The sequence below is a fragment of the Artemia sp. Qi Xiang Cuo genome, chromosome 7, assembly GCF_049724085.1.
Source record: "Artemia sp. Qi Xiang Cuo chromosome 7, ASM4972408v1, whole genome shotgun sequence".
NCBI lineage: Eukaryota > Metazoa > Arthropoda > Branchiopoda > Anostraca > Artemiidae > Artemia > Artemia sp. Qi Xiang Cuo.
Genome location: NC_142800.1, coordinates 68859318 through 68875928, shown reverse-complemented (window position 1 = coordinate 68875928; position 16611 = coordinate 68859318). Strand labels below are relative to the sequence as shown.

Sequence of the window (16611 nt, the reverse complement as noted above, 5' to 3'; positions counted from 1 at the left end):
TTTAGTTCATCTTTCCCCTTGACATTTCCTCAGATGTTCATTTCAATATCTTCAGTATTGGTAATAATCACTGCAGAAGCAGTAGTTTGAGTGGTAGTAGGGGTAGTAGGAGTAGTAGTGGTAGTAGTGGTAGTTGTAGTAGTTGTAGCGTGCAAATATTGCCTTTTTTGTTAACTGATCATCTCTCTTATCACTTTTTGAAAATTCTAAATTAATATGCTCATTCATTTCTAACTTCCAACTCTTTGACAACCCATATGCACATAACGTGTTTTGACGTAGTTCAACATTGCCCTCAACATGCTTTGAAAGACTTACCTGAATGCCCTTTGGCGGTTTGGAAAGTAAAGGTCAAACATGCCAACTTTTCTCAATAACATATACGACTACTGTATGTAAACAATAAACAAATTGCATAACTTACAGCTTTTGTCCTGAAGACAGTAGGGGGGGGGTTGACATCCCAAAGACATAGTTACTGAGCCGTTCAACTATGGTGAACAAAATATCTATCTCAAAATATTTATTGAATATGCCTAGGAAATTAATGGGTATGGAAGGGGGCTGGTTGCCCTCCTTTTACTTTTGACTCTTAAATAAAAGGGCGCGAGAACTTTCAATTTCCAATTGAATGAGTTCCTTCCGAAGTGTTTACGACAAATCCTTCTATATGAAGGGCCTCGGTGAAAACCATTTAATAAATAAATAATACAGTGTGCCCCCATCGCTCTTTACTTTACTGCCTATGAAAAGTGCCACTAGACTGATAGTTTTCACCGCAAGGCTCCTTTTTCACAGTTCTATGATCACTGATTACTGATTCAGTAATATTACTGATAGCTTATAAATCATTCAGTATGATTATTACAGTATGATTCAGCATTCAGTATGATGAAAAGAAACAAGTGTGATCAACTTTCCTGTTAAAAATGCAAAATCCTGTAAATTTTACAATAGGAGCTTGAAACCTACGGTGCAGTGCTGTTCTATTTCATGACCTTTGACCTGTCCATCTAACAATGACCTTTTCATAAGTGCATCTGTAGGTCTGTGGTTTAAAAAAAAATTGACAATTGTCAAAATAATTTTGAAGCCGTGGGTATTACTTTACGTTAGAATTATCACTAAAAAAAGGAAACACATAATAAACAAAAGATATCTAAAATTAGACTAACAAACTCTTTGGTTTATTTATTTTCACTGTTTCCTAATTGTCTATGTTCGCTATTTTATCATGGAATAAAAAGGATGAAACGGATCATTACCTTTGTTATTTGCTTTTTCGTCGACTTTCGACGATTTTTTTTTCTTTTTGGTAAATTTAAGAAAAGAAACTTACCTAAATGCCGTGTTTGATGGTAAATTCGTTTTGCAACAATAACCTGTAACTTGCATGTTTGGTAATCGATAGCAATTGTCGATTGAGAGTAAAGCTCTATCCATTACCTAAAAGCAAAACATATATATTTGCTTTCAATAGATCAAGGTGCGATTAATTTATTTCTACAATATTTTAAAAGGAAATAGATTTTTAAGCGGTGACTTCTCGTTTCTCCTCAAATGTGACAAAAACAAACCTGCCTCTTATTGGAATAAAAAAAGAAAAGGGGTTAAAAATAAAAATTTCAGGTTTCAAACGAATTTCAAACCCATGAAAACATGACCCATGAAAACTAGGAATCTGTATGAACGAACTGTGAACGATTTTATTTCTTAAATGGCCACGGAATTAAAATAGGAAAAAGGCTTTTGAAGCCCCGGGTATCATTAAAAACTACGAAAATTTTAATTTGTCACTGAAAAAGAAAATGATAAAAACAACGACAACGATAGATATCTAGAAAATAAAATTAACTAAACTTTTGTACTTTGATTTTTTTAGTTCCCACATACCTGGAAAAAAAATATAAATAATCATTTTACTTTAATTGCTTCCATGTTTTTCCTAATTTTCTAGGATACTTATTTTACGGTATGTCAAAAGGGGAAATTGAATCTTTTTCTTCGTTGTATAAGACAATGATATGACAGTATTTTTGTACTTTAGTTGTTATATTGCCATGTCCATGTTCAATGGTAAATTTTTTGACAACAATAACATGTAACTGGAATACTAGTAGGGATGACTAAGCCAGTACGGGGGGGGGGGCGTCTGCTGCCATCTAGAATTGAGTCTAAAGGTTCAAAATTGCGTGCCTCTTTCTAGGCCTATCAGAGACTTAGAATACAGATCAGGGTTTACAACATTTCCAGATAAGAGCGTGTCTGATGGTTATATTGTTTGATGGCTATATGGTTTGATGGGTATGGGATTTGATGTTGTTTCATAGTTCTGTTCTGTTTGTACGTCAACTTGTTTGATCCTTCTAAGCCTATTGGATACAGACGGGAGTTTACATCATTGCCAGATAAGAGCGTCTAACGGGACAGGATCATTTACACTTATTTCTAGGTCAGTGGATTTACGTAAGGTTTCTCTTACATCGCAATTCAACCTTGAGATTTTGTTTATAATGAACATACTTTGCGGTTAAAGTAGCATATCGTTTCACGACACAATGGAATAAACATAAAATATTGTGGATTTAGAAGTTTTAGATACAAAGATTTATAATATGAGTTCTGTTAAGTAAATTTTCATTGGTTTTTCAAAATAAAATCCTTTTTTGTAGTCCTCCCCTAATATATTCAAATTCAGGGTATATCCCCCCCCCCCAAAAAAAAAAATCTTTATACTTTGTTTCAAATATACTCTTTTTCCACTGCGTAAACCCCATTCTCTCCCCCCCCTTCCTCCCAGTATTCGTCTCCATTTAATTAATTCAATTGAAGTTATTACTCAAAGTTGACTTTTCTCCTTGATGTGTTTAAAACCACCAGAATCTTCACACTTGTAATTTAAACAAAAACTGTGTTTGAATCTCCAACAAGAGGGGAGATTTCGTAAACAACCTTCGCGCGTGTCAGGTTAGGAAATTAACATTAACAAGGGTGGTCGCTAGACATTGAAAGGATTAAGGCTACAAGCTTTGCGCAATTCTAGATGATCTAAAAAAGGGGTGAATTATTTGCAAAATTGAAAGATATGATTTTAGGACTAGGAAATTGTGTAAAAGGCGGGGGGGTGCTAACAGCCCCTTAGAGTGCATATTTTTTAGGTACTTTTGAAAGAGCGTGTGGGAAAAGAGAGTATTTCTTCTATACCTTTCTTTCAATAAAATTACTTTTATATTCTGGGGGGGGGGGTGAAAACTATGATTTTTAACTTTGATAGTATTAGGCTAGAAAGCTATGTCTTTAATTTAGGGGGAGAGTTGCTAAAATTAGACCTATGTCTTTTACACTCTAAACAAAGATATATTTTATTAACAGAGCGGAAAAGGGCTGCTTTTGCAGACAATTATACCTCATGAGGGAGAGAAATATTGGTTTAGTTAAATCTTCAATGTTTTACCTTCCCGGAAAGGAAGGGATGGAGCAATTTAAATGCTCTTATTTTCGTATTCAAAGATTTTATCTGGTTTTTAGATGACTAATAGTTTAAGAGGCTTTCATAAAAATACTACTTTCACTAATTTCTGTTCTTTTGTAGCAGGGAGTCATTATTTTATACTAATTTTCTCCTTTTTTAAGGACATTTTTGAGCATTGTCCCCTACCTGACAAGAGGGCTAGAACCACTTATAAACCCCTCTGAGGGCATCTGTTGTTCAGTATGACCATTGGCCAAGACCATCAGAGCAGTACACCCTGCCCATAAATGGCTGTGACGTTGCTGCTCTATCCACCACCTAGCAAGCATTGCCGGGGCCTTCAAGACCAACCCTCTTAATACAAGGTGAGAATGAACCTCCTACAACCCTCAAAATGCAAGCTATAGATCTTAATGTAAGTTTTTAAGTCTTATTTTCGCTAATAATTTTTCTCCCAAAAGGAAATAAATTGCTCTCCTTTTGAGCTATTTAATTATCGAATCATGTCAAGTGCACGCATCTAGCCTGCTAAATTCTCGTGAATTAGGTTAGCGAAGCCAAAAAAAGCACTATATTCCGATCATAGTTTCCAATAGTAAGCACCAAAATCTATTGCGATGTTGTTTCTCGAGTAAAAACTGTTTTATTAATGAATGGTTCATCTTTCCTCTACAGATATCATAAAAAGAACTTTCTATCAGAATAAGTTGTGTACCATGACAGGAGATGGCATGAAAGAGTTAAGCTATCCATTTCAAACCAAGTAAAGACCCCGATTTTTTTCCAAAGAGATAAAGTGTATTAATATGAAAATTTTGGGGGTTGTTTGAACAAAATAAAAACCTACTATGTATCGTTTAGATTGTAAATATGTTATAACACTAACGCATATGGGGGGTGGCTATTAAATTGGAACTTTCAGGATATATAGAGTGGAGAACAGTGAATTAACCAAATGGTACTAATATGTGCACTCAGATAGTGCTTCTGCTGCTGCTACTACTACTAATAAGCGTGTCTTTAAAGCACATGTTTTAAATGATATAGTTGCTAATAATCCAATTTTCAAAATAGAGTGTTTTAAAAACTTTGAAAATAAGCTATTTTCATTATAGGTTGCATTGGTTCCATATGCACTGTCCCCCCACCAGCTGAAGAAACAAGTCACGAACTATGTGTTCGCATTGATGCGCCAATGGAGTTTCGTGACAGTCAGGTCACTGAAATACCAGCTATCAACAAACAAGATCTCGATCAATGTGGCAAATTATTACGTTATGGCGATGGTAGTGTTAACTTAGACGAAATACCTTCTGATATGACAATTTATTGAGTAATTATTTAGATGTAGACACTAGTACACTTGAACAAGGCAATGTAGTTAGTTCAGAGGGCGATTTACCATGGCTAAGCATGAATACAATACAAATTTTAGATAATTCTACAAAAGAGTTAAATGAGAACCCTCCCCCCACTGATTTAATGAATATAGTCCCTATTCGATCAAATCTAATTGAAAATAAAATGGCTTCGATGGATTTTACTCCACGGACCAATCCTATTGTTGAACAAAGTGGGGGACAGCGTGGTGATGACTATATACAAGAGGGGGAGGGTAATGATATACAATTCTCCTCACTACCGGAATGTTATCAAATAAATTTGATATTGAATATAATAGTCGTTTATACTGCAACTTTTGGGGATCCGTTTAATTCACTTATTGGGGAGGGGGGAAATAGTATGGCTGAACCTATTTATATCGTTCACGAATATACAAAAAAAAATCGTGAACTTTTAGAAAACCGGATTCAGTTTTGCGGGGTAGGAACTTCATTAAGACTTCAATTGTTTTAAACATATTTTATCTGAATGAGGGACATAGTGAAGTGTACGACAATTATGTACACACCGAGATGTTTGTGTTACACTCGCATTTGGAAAATTAAGAGACATTCTTTATGTAATGGATTGACAATATCATCACTCATCTTGAAAATTATAATGAGAATGGGAGTGGGTATGTGGTTTTATTTATTGAAAATTTAAGTGTAAATATATGTAAATTTAAAAAATATTTTATTTTAAGAGGGGGGGGGGTGGGGTGGAGAAAGGGATACAGTTTTAAAATATTACCCCGATTTAGAAGGATGTCAGGGGGCTCAACGAATCTGTTTACAAACAGACCAAAAATGTTTCATGTACGCTTTCCTCATATCAGCTTTCGAACCTCTGAAAGATAACGCTACAAAGAAAAATTTGGACTACTGGGCCGTGCATGGGAAGGAGGGGTCTGATTTTCCCACAGTAGATTTCTCTTGTTTAGCGGGAAAATTTCCGGTAACACTCAGGACAATGGATATTTTTGAACGGGCCAATGCCCATTTAAATACGAAACAGAATTTCAAGAGGGTATTCGTTCTAATAAAAAAGATGTAATATTCCCAGTAAGGGGCCCGTCAATTGAATCGGTGAAACATTGGGTTTGGTTGTTGTACACACCGCCTAGTGAACCCAATTCAGTTGGCCAGTTCAATCCTATTACGGATATTAGTAGAGTTTTGGGGGAGGGTAAAACACATGGGACACGATACTACTTCCCAACATGCCTCTCTATATTTCGTACTGAATTTATAGTTACAAAATCACATGAAGTATTTTAGGTGTCACTAATATTAATTGATGTAAGCAATTTTTGGTAACAGGGCTCTCTCGAGATTTAAAAATTTCCAGAATACTCTCCTGCAAAGCAATAAAATAAGTTTGGACTGTGAAGCTAAGCTAGTGGATGTGAACAACCCACAAATCCGAATCGTATCAAAGAACATCAAGCTATTGCGGTTTTCTATGCCCATGCACAAAGAGACAACTCTAACACAATGCAATTGTTAGAAATAGTTGAATCATTGGACGAGAATGAGTGCATGATCAAAGCAATGAATAAATTAATAATCACTGCAAATGGAGCTATTTTTCGTTTGAGAAATACTCACTTCCCGATGTTATTGTCAGCAGAGGATCGTCTGACTATTAAAAATCAGACATTGTGCTGGGTTTGTAAGCGGGAATTTGAAGAAGTTACTAAGGGGAAAGGGACTAGGGGGAACAGATGGGGGAAGGGGAAAGTCAGGGACCACAATCACTTTTGGCAGGAAATATCCTTAGGTGCTAGTAATTTTCGTGGTGTGGCACACCAATCGTGCAATTTGAATGTAAGCCAGCAGTTTTTTTTATACCGGTTTCATTCACAATTCAAATTATGATTCGAAAATTATTTTACTGGCTTTGGGACGTATGCATATGGGGGGAGGGGAAGTAGATAGTCCATGGTTTAATGACTCATTTACAAACAATTTTATCACCAATTCTGCTGAGAAGCTAGTGCTTTTAAAGTTGAAGTGACATGTAGTGGATAATGGATATACTTGCTGGAACAGAATCCAGTTTTTAGATTCATATAGTTTTGTCCCCAAAGCTTTGAGTCACCTCATTCAAGTGCAGAAAAGTGACAATTTCAATTTTTCCTCTTCTTAAACAGCGCTTTCCAGGAAATGATATGTGTGAATTACTCACCGGTAAGTGCATACATGCATATGGCTATTACTGCTCTGTCGCGGGATTAAATGAGAAGAAACTCCCTCCAATTGAAGCATTCTATAATTCACTTACCAATAGTGAATGCTCTACCGAAGAAAATAAATTAGCCATAAGGGTTTGGGCTAAGGGCAGTTGGAAAAACGGTTCGGATCATTGTAAAATATACTGGGCGAGTGATGTATTGATTCTATTAGATATTGTCTGCAAAAACACAGATCAAATTTATTCAGAGTTTGGGCTAGATATTGGCAATTATTTTTCCACTCCTCATTTGGTGATGGACTTGAAACTTAAAATTGGTAGGGAGGAAATAGGATTGATCACCGATGTGGATCAACACCTTTTCTTAGAAAGACCGATGAGGGATGGGTGTGTTTTTCATGGAAATAGCGTTCTAACAACGGATCCAACTGGAAAAGACACCGGTGTAAAGTCTAATGCAGTTTTTCTTGAAATGAACTCATTGTACCCCTCGGCAATATCTCACTACTATTTACGATGTGGCAATTACAAATGGCTTGAAAATCCTAGTGACATCCCCGACATTCACACCGTCGACGAAAATGGTCCACAAGGATGGTTCTTTGAAATTGAAGAGTACATACTACTGGAACTTCACTATTCGGCAGTGGCTATTCTGCTATGGCTATTTTTGCTGTATTTTAAGTTATTTGGTCAATAAAGGAAAAAAATATGTTTTTGTTGTTCTTGTTAACGTACTAGATAGATCTATGGGAAAATTATTATTCGTTCATTAATCAAGTATAGTTTACAACTAATTGTAATCTGACTGTTGACAACTGCAGCAGTATGTATCAATTTGAAACACCATTCAGGTCGTTTCTGTGTTGCCCGTCAATTTCTGGGAAAACGAACTCTTTTAGCTAAAATTATTAAAAATTGTAATAAAACGTTTTTGGAAAAACCAAAGAAAATTTACTATTGCTATAGTATTTGGCAAGAATCATACGATCAAATAAAAGCTATTGCCACTGCCACGTCCATGCCAATACAATTCATACGGGGACTTGATGTTTTCAATAGTATTGAACCAAACTCATGGCTGTTTATTGATGATTTAGCTGAATCGATTGAACAGTTCTCACAGGAAATGCTACAACTGTTTACTGTTCGCTCTCATCATGAACACATTTCCATAACCCTAGTTCTACACAATCTGTTTCATCAGAGCATATGTATGAGAACCCTTGCTTTGAATTGCACCATCTATATTATCTACCAAGTTGTTCGTGACTCTAGTTCTCTAATAACTCTCAATAAGCAAATATATCCCGGTGCCCCCAAATTTCTACTTTCAGCGTACAGTCAGGCGACAAATAAGCCCTATGGGTACATTTTGCTAGATCTTAATCAGAATACGCCCGAGGATCTACTTGTAGTCACAGATATTTTCGACAAGGAAATTACTGTATATCTTCCGGTGAACAGTAGGAAGGTCTATTAGTTGCCATCATGAAACTGAAGAAACTACACGAAAATAGACATTAATTTTCCGTTCTAGACACTTCGAAGCCGCCACTCAGGCAAGCCATACTCAAACATGGTGTTGACAATGATTTCATTAATCTAATATCTGAACTTTGTTTAAATTTAACTGAGGGCAATGTACACTTCCCAAAAGGTGTTAGACAACAGACAAAGCAACATCGTTCCGCTTTACGTGCCTTGGTTTGCAAAAACAAAGAAAAAGAATTTAAAAGAAAACGTCTCCTTCAAGCAGGTGGTAGCTTTATTACACTTTCACTGTCAATAATCGCAGGACTTGTAAACAGTTTTCTCTAAATGGCTAAACCCTATCGCTTGACTCCAATAGAACTTGTCCTCTCACCCGTGGAACACTTTGAAGACAATCTAAGCAAATTTATTAATGATGTAAATATTGCCGATGATAAAAAGCTAGTTTTACTTCAAGATGCATTTTGTCGTGTGGACAAACATAGACTTTATCTAGAGAGACCCACCGTCACAGATCCCCCGAAACAGGAAACATCTCCTCAAGATTCTACAGCAGTGAAATTAAAGGAGAAGGAATTGAATTCTATAGTGACATCAATTGGAAACCTATTGTCAGTGACCTATCGGGAACAGAGTAAAAGAGTATTATCATATCTCATGTTGGAAAGTAGTGGTAATTATTATCATCAAGTTCAAGTCGATAGCTCAAGTTCAAGTCGATGGGAAACGAATTATAATTCAGGGGAAAAGTTGTAATCTACTTGATTTAATTTGCGATATGGTTACAAATCATAAAGGACTTTTATCATTTGACAATAATCTATACGCCTTTCTAAATGCATCAAACTTCCCCAAAAGTCTTATTGGCAATAAGAAAATTCTAAAGAAATTAAGAGAATATAGTAGTGCTGCCAGTCCTCTAACAACTCCAACAACATTTCAAAAAGAAGAAGAAGAAGATTTTAAATCAATCTTAGAAAATACTAGCACTCCTAGCAGCAGCAATGATTTGATAACGCCAGTGATGGCTATACAAAAGCAAAGATGTGTTGATTCCCCCTCCAGTGTGCAAAAGGGGAGTGGATATTACACTACGTGTTTGCGTTCAAAATGGATGAAGTTTTAAAACATGTCTATGAAAATATTGGTGAAGCGGGAAGTCTAAGTTCCCCCACAATGCTTTCTAAAGTTGCCTCTGACATAGATGGCAGCACATTAAAAAATGCAAAAGAGTATCTAGAAAATGAACCGAGTTACACTCTGCATCGGAATCGCAGGCTTCGTGGCAAACAATATCGACAAACTAAAGCCTTTTTCCCTCTGCATATAATGCAAACTGATCTTTAAATCCTAGACGCGATTCAACGGTGTCACAATACACCCTACAAATATATTTTAGTGGCAATCAGTGTCTCTAGTCGCTATGCATATGCCATTCCATTGCGATCAAAGAGAGGTGTTGAAGTTGCTCAGGCTTTAAAAAGTATTCTTGAACAAGATTGCTATAGAAAAATTCAATCGGATCGCGGTAGCGAATTTGTTAATCCTCATATGCAAAAGGTTCTATTGAAATATAATACAAAGCTCCATCATAGTCACCGTCCAATAAAGGCTGCAGGGGCTGAACGATAGATAAGAACAATCCGTCTATTAATATCGAGATATTGCACGCTGAAAAGTTCTGTTACTTTTATTCATAATTTAGATAAAATCATGCAAATATATAACCAACCACCGCATCGATCCCTGTCCAATGTTAGCCCTCAGGAAGTTCATTGCAGTGAAAATACATTTGACACTTTTCTTAAGCAATATTCCAGTGAATAACAAAATGTGAAGAAGAAATCCAATGTTGGCGATACTGTTCGAATTAAAAGAACCAGCAATATTTTTGAAAATGGGAATTATTTAGGGAGCACTGAACTTTTTAAAGTGTCCAAAATCCTAGACACTGAAGTCACGACATATCGGCTGCGAGACACCAAAGATGATGAGATTCTTTGCGGTTTTTATGAATATGAACTACAAAAAGTTAGAAACACTAGTAAAATTTATCAAATTTAAAAGATATTAAAGAGTCGTACTCGCAGGGGCACGAGACAGCTGCTTGTTTGTTGCCTAGGGTACAACTCTGATTTTGATTCTTGGGTTGCAGTCGAAGTCATTAACAATGCCCAATGATTTCTATGTGACATTCATGTCCGATTGTTCCGATCCTATCTACAATGAATTGAATAGAACAAGTGATTTTTGACGAGACTATCTCTCACCATAAAATTCGACGGCACATATGAAGTGCCTATAGTCGACAGTATTCTCAAGAATACATACGATATCCTGAGAAAAGATCGCAAATATGATATAAAATTAGACCCTATGATTGGCCGCCACCCCCAGGTGATAAAGAACAAATTCAAAAGATCAATTGGATGAATTATCCATATATCAAATTACCCTACGAAGAACTCACCTGCATGAATGATTTATGTCGTTCTATCAGTAAAATTATTTCCGTTCGTAGAAAAGGAGCCTTTCATTTCAACTATTCAAAGGAGGAGGGCAAGATCTACATTAGTTCACCCATTGGCGATGAAAAGGTTATTCTCAATGATAATCTAAAAGATGTTCTTGGCTTTAAGCTCAATATAATCAATGGTAAAAGTACTGGAAACGCTAATTTCATTTTTGCTGTCTACCCACATGCCTTTTCCACTGACATTTGTATATTTCTTTACGGTTCATTTGTTGAAACGTCCAGAGTTAGCAATAGCAATATCTCTCTCCTACGAGTTCTTGAAAGAAAAACCAATCATGAAAATACTCATCATTAAAATATAAAGCATCTTCAGTCTATCCCGTAAACACTTCCCATTTGGAACTCTGTTACTGAATTAGGTGATCCCCTAGCAATATCAAAAGGTTTGGCTGTGATTACATGCCATTTTCGACCCATTTAGCAACAAGATGTCTAATAGAAAAGTGGTATTCATTTGTCCTGATATTGACTGATATGTTAATACTCTTGGCCCCAGACAACTGGGCAATGGAATGGACTATTACAAAGGTCGTTCATCAATGTCTGGCGATAGTCTGGGTAGTTGGTTTGCTAAGTTGTTTCGCTCTGCACTACCTCTGGCTAGAAAATATATTATACAGTCTGCGACAGATTTTGCAACCTCTACACTATACAATTGGAGCTCTGGCAAGGATTTAAAAAAAAGTGCTTTGAAAAATCTTAAGTCCAGTGCGTGAACCCTTAGTGAACAATTGAATTCTCACCAAAATGGAAAAGGTTTATAAAGGTGGAGAAACAGTGCACCACTCATCAGTCTCTACTCAGGTCAGAAACGAAAGACCCTTGTCAAATCACCCTTGTCAAATCACCCAAGTCAAAGAAAAGAAGGAAAAAGACGACACATAGAGTAAACAGTAGAAGAACAAGAAGCCCAGAATTGTTAGATCGAAACTAGATTTCTTTTCATAGATGGCATATCTACCGCATAAGGATTCCCAACTTTCAATCACTTCATCTTTAAATCTATTCAATGCAGAAAATTTTGATGTGGGTGTAAAACATGGATATTATGAACAATTTTATCCACAACAACCCCTCTCCGATAATATCCACTTTCAAATTTATTCCAATGAAGACTACTTTATGGACATGTCTCCAACATTTATAGATTTACAAATGAATTCTGGAAATCCGACAATACATTGCCAATTCTTGCTGATGGAATATCCTATCAAAATCGTATATTATATAATTTATTTAATCAAATCAGTGTCTACATAAATGGCACTTTGGTGAGCACAAGCAACAATCTCTCAAATTATACAAGCTATATGCAATTTCATGCTGATGACACCCAAGTCATACAAAGTATTGAGAGGCACCTCCAGTGGATATGAATATATTACTAATACTGATAGTAAAGATGCACTTAAAAATGCTACAACTAGTGAATTACATCTAGTTGGAAAAATATATCATGACATACTTAATATATCCCAATGACTACCACCCAATAATAAGGTGGATATAAAATTGAACCTTGCTTCATCTAATTTCATTCTACGAAAGGAAATTCTTGCCATACAAGATGTGGCTCTCTCCCGCATCTTGGCATTATTACATGCAGAAAGTAGCAGGTATGAGTTCTGTTTCTTTGGCAGTGGAAAAACTGAGAGCCAGTGGAAATAATATTAAACTACTTGTTCCTCATACAATCACTAATCAACGTCATATTGCCGCAGGCTCAAGCATATTCATCGACTGATCCTTTATGAATGGCGAAATTCAATCAAAATTAGCATTGGCATTTCTAAAAAGCACTAGTGCAATAGGATTGTGGACTGGATGCCCACATAAAATTGAAATGTTTGGGCTTTCATCTCTTGTCTGCAAAGTAAATGGAATCCAACTCTACAATCTATATTTTGATAAATCTTATAGGACTTTGTATGAGTTGACCCTGCAAACCCTAGCTCATGATTCACAAGTATTCCAAAATGGTATAACCGAAGAAATGTTCGCTAAAACACATGGTATCACTGTACTAGACCTGTCTGGCACCCAGGATATGCGTATAGTACGAACGGGGAGTATGAGTTTAGAGTGCACATTTGCCGACCCATTAGCTGAGAGTATTGCACTAATCTCGCTAAATCAATTTGAAACCTAATGGGAAATCACTCCAAAAGGCAGTGTTCTACTAGACTTGGCACCATGAATACCAGTCAAATAATCAATGTATTTAATATGGACCCCTACATTTCCAAATACAGATTCTATTGTCTGCCCTAGGACTATCTTGGAAAAATTCAAAGTGCCAACAATATCATAATAATTGTTAATAGCAATCCATCGACTGTGAATACCGGCCATTTGTTGTGCATCTTTCAAAAAGTGAATACAATTGAATTATTGATCTTCCTAGCCATCCCAATGCATTCTGAGCTCCATACAACAACAACCGTACTGTACATTGTGGGAAAACTTATATTCAAAACTGGAAGACATTACAGGATCTGATGACTAAGATCTGTAGTCTCCATGCGACGCTGTGCTTCGTGTCCCGATGTAGTCGCTATACTTACAAGCAGTTTCTCAACATTTACGTAGAAAGTCCACGTCTGAACGACTTTATGCTGGAAAATATCCTCTCAGACCTTAATAATATTGATTTTAGTGCCCTACGAGTAAAGTGCTTTAAAATTGTATGCGATTTTGTTGGGTAACGAAGAAAAAATATATACAACAATGTCTTTATTCTACACTGTAGATTTCTTCTTCAGTGTATTGGCAAGTGTCGAGAAACCCTAAAGCTGGTAGAGTAGTTCAACTCACTGTATGGTGATCTTGATTGACGCAAAGTCAGGGTCACATTTTCTACAGTATAATGTAACTTCACTCTTGTCATATCTCTTTGTATAGTCAATGATACTATTTGCATTCATATTGTGAAATTCACGTGTTTCAATTTGTCTATTTGAAGCAATATCACATACAGTTTTTTCAAATGGTGAATCACATTTGGTAACTGCCAAATAAAAATGAATAGGTTTATGGTCATAATAGGCAGTGTTGTCACAACGATGGCGTAGAAACCAAATTGTCTTGTTACCCCAACAGTTGAATCGTAGACCTGATTCTTCCTCCCAAAATAATTTAAATCCACGACGATTCCAATCTCGTAGAAATAAACTAAAATCACGTTTGAGGTTCTTTTCAATCATACCTGGGTAAGTATTCTCCCACTGATCACATTGGTCATAGTAGCAATTGGAGCATAGATGTCCTCTAGGGTGAGAGTCACAAATCTCTTCAAGACATGAATTATAGCCTTTAATTTGTACAGGATATCCTCTATGTACTTTACACGGATTGCATAATTTGCACTTTTCATTATACTCATCAATAATTGTACAATTCTCACATGATGCCCAACTGCCAAGAGTATACATACATAGTGGACATGTATAGAACATTTTTTGGTTTCTGTTGTCAACTCTTTCACGGCTAAAAAGAAACTGATCCATGTTCGATAAATTCAGAGGGGGATGGGAAGAGGAGTAACTCTGTGCCGTTACATAACCTCTTTCGAAGGGTGAGCCATCTACATAGAATCTATGGCAATGTTTTCAAAAGTATGTCCACGATATTATTCTGCTTTGTTTCAATTAATATATCAACAAATTAAGTAAAACCATTTGAGTCACGTCGTAAAAGCTTCATACAATAGTTCAATGGGGGAGAATCAGTTTTCATTATATTGTCAAGTGTTCCCTGTGAGAATATCTTCCGTTGAAGGGATAAATCGGGAAAATTATCATCTAAAATTAATTGTTTTTCCATAATCACAAGATTCGACCTAATTCTCTCTTTCTTAAATTTATTCATTTTTCAATCCTATTACTTTCACTGCTGACTCTAGACTAACCATGATACGTTCTACTTGAAGAATATTCGCTAAGCTAAAATCTAACAAAAAGAAAGGGTAACGTTTTCGATTTCGAAACAATTTTATTGAGCGTGTATAATTACAACAATAATATATATTACACATGTACAATTAGCGATATAGCTTATTGTCCTCTATATACTTCACAATTGCATTTAAAGCACTTTGAAGTCTATTCACATGTGCTATATCAACTTTTGCAGCGAAGAATAATTGATCCTCCATTTTCAATTTGTTCAAAGATAATACATATCTTGCGTATACTTCATCCCATTCAAGACAAAGCCGTAATCCACTCGCAATTTCTACCGCAATGTTTGGTGCTCTTGTATCATTGCTACCAACTCCACTATCAACTTCTAATAGTGTAAACATTCCACTCATTATTGCAAATATACCCTAATAAACGAGTAAAGTCAAACTGTTCTCACTCCTTGAATTCTATTCTCACGCTAACAACAACTATAGCAAAAATCCTTCCTTATATTCAATGTGATCTTGTCCCGTTAGTGTTTCCGACTCTCTGATTGGCCTAGAAAGCGGTACGTGATCCTGTTCTTGTTAGACGATCTTATATGACAATAATGTAAACTTCCGTCTGTGTTCAATAGGCTTAGACACATCAAACAAGCTGAGCAACAAACAGAACAGAACTATGAAGCAACATCAAACCATATAACCAACGGACAATATAACCATCAAACCATAAAACCTTCGAGAAACAGACCCATGAAACAACACTCATAACCATAGACGCTCTTATCTGGCAATTATATAAACTTCTGTTCGGAGTAATAGGCATAGAAACATCAAACAAGTTGACCAACAAACAGAACAGAACTATGAAACAACATCAAATCATATAACCATCAAATAATATAACCATCAAACAGGTCTAGAATGAGGTGTGATCTTGTACAGTTAGACTCGATTATAGATGGCAGCAGAGGTGCCCCCCTGTATTTAAATATGGGGTTCTACTAATACTTCAAAACAGATATGCATTACAATGGCTTGTGATCGATATTCTGTCAAACAATTCGTGGTTAGGAACTGTAAGTAAGGAGTGACCAGGCTCAATAGTAGCCGAAACTTAAAAAAAAGAATTTAATACCGATAGATATATCAAAAGAATTATATTTTAATGCTGATTTCAAATATTTAAGTTTCATTAACTTTAATGTTACCGATCAAAGATTACGAGCCTGAGAAAATTTGCCTGATTTTTGAAAAAAGGGGTAAACATACCATAAAAGTCAGAGAATCTGAATGAAAATTGCACCATCAGATTCAGCGTATCAGAGAACCCTACTGTAGAGGTTTCAAGCTCTTATCTTCAAAAATGTGAAATTTTGTATTTTTTGCCAGAAGAATCATGGATGGTGTTTATTTTTTTTTTATGCATTCCCCAGGGATGATCGTGTCGACCCAGAAGGCCTAGAGAATCGGGAGAGGATTCATTCTAACAGAAATTAGGATCTCTAGTGCCCTTTTTAAGTGACAAAAAAATTGCAGGGCAACTAGTCCCCCTTCCATGCCACTTTTTTTTCCAAAATCGTCTGATCAAAATTTTGAGATGGCTATTTTGTTCAGCATAGTTAA

At 36.0% G+C, this 16611-nt stretch overlaps 1 protein-coding gene across 3 annotated transcripts in view; it reads right to left on the bottom strand.

Moving 5' to 3' along the window:
• Positions 1–16611, bottom strand: part of LOC148950636 (xanthine dehydrogenase/oxidase-like) — a 354380-nt gene that overhangs the window by 119631 nt on the left and 218138 nt on the right. For all 3 annotated transcript variants that reach the window (XM_089092523.1, XM_089092525.1, XM_089092524.1), the window contains one exon: positions 1340–1446. In XM_089092523.1, coding sequence (XP_088948649.1) covers positions 1340–1446 — 107 coding nt within the window. The remainder of the gene's footprint in view (positions 1–1339; positions 1447–16611) is intronic.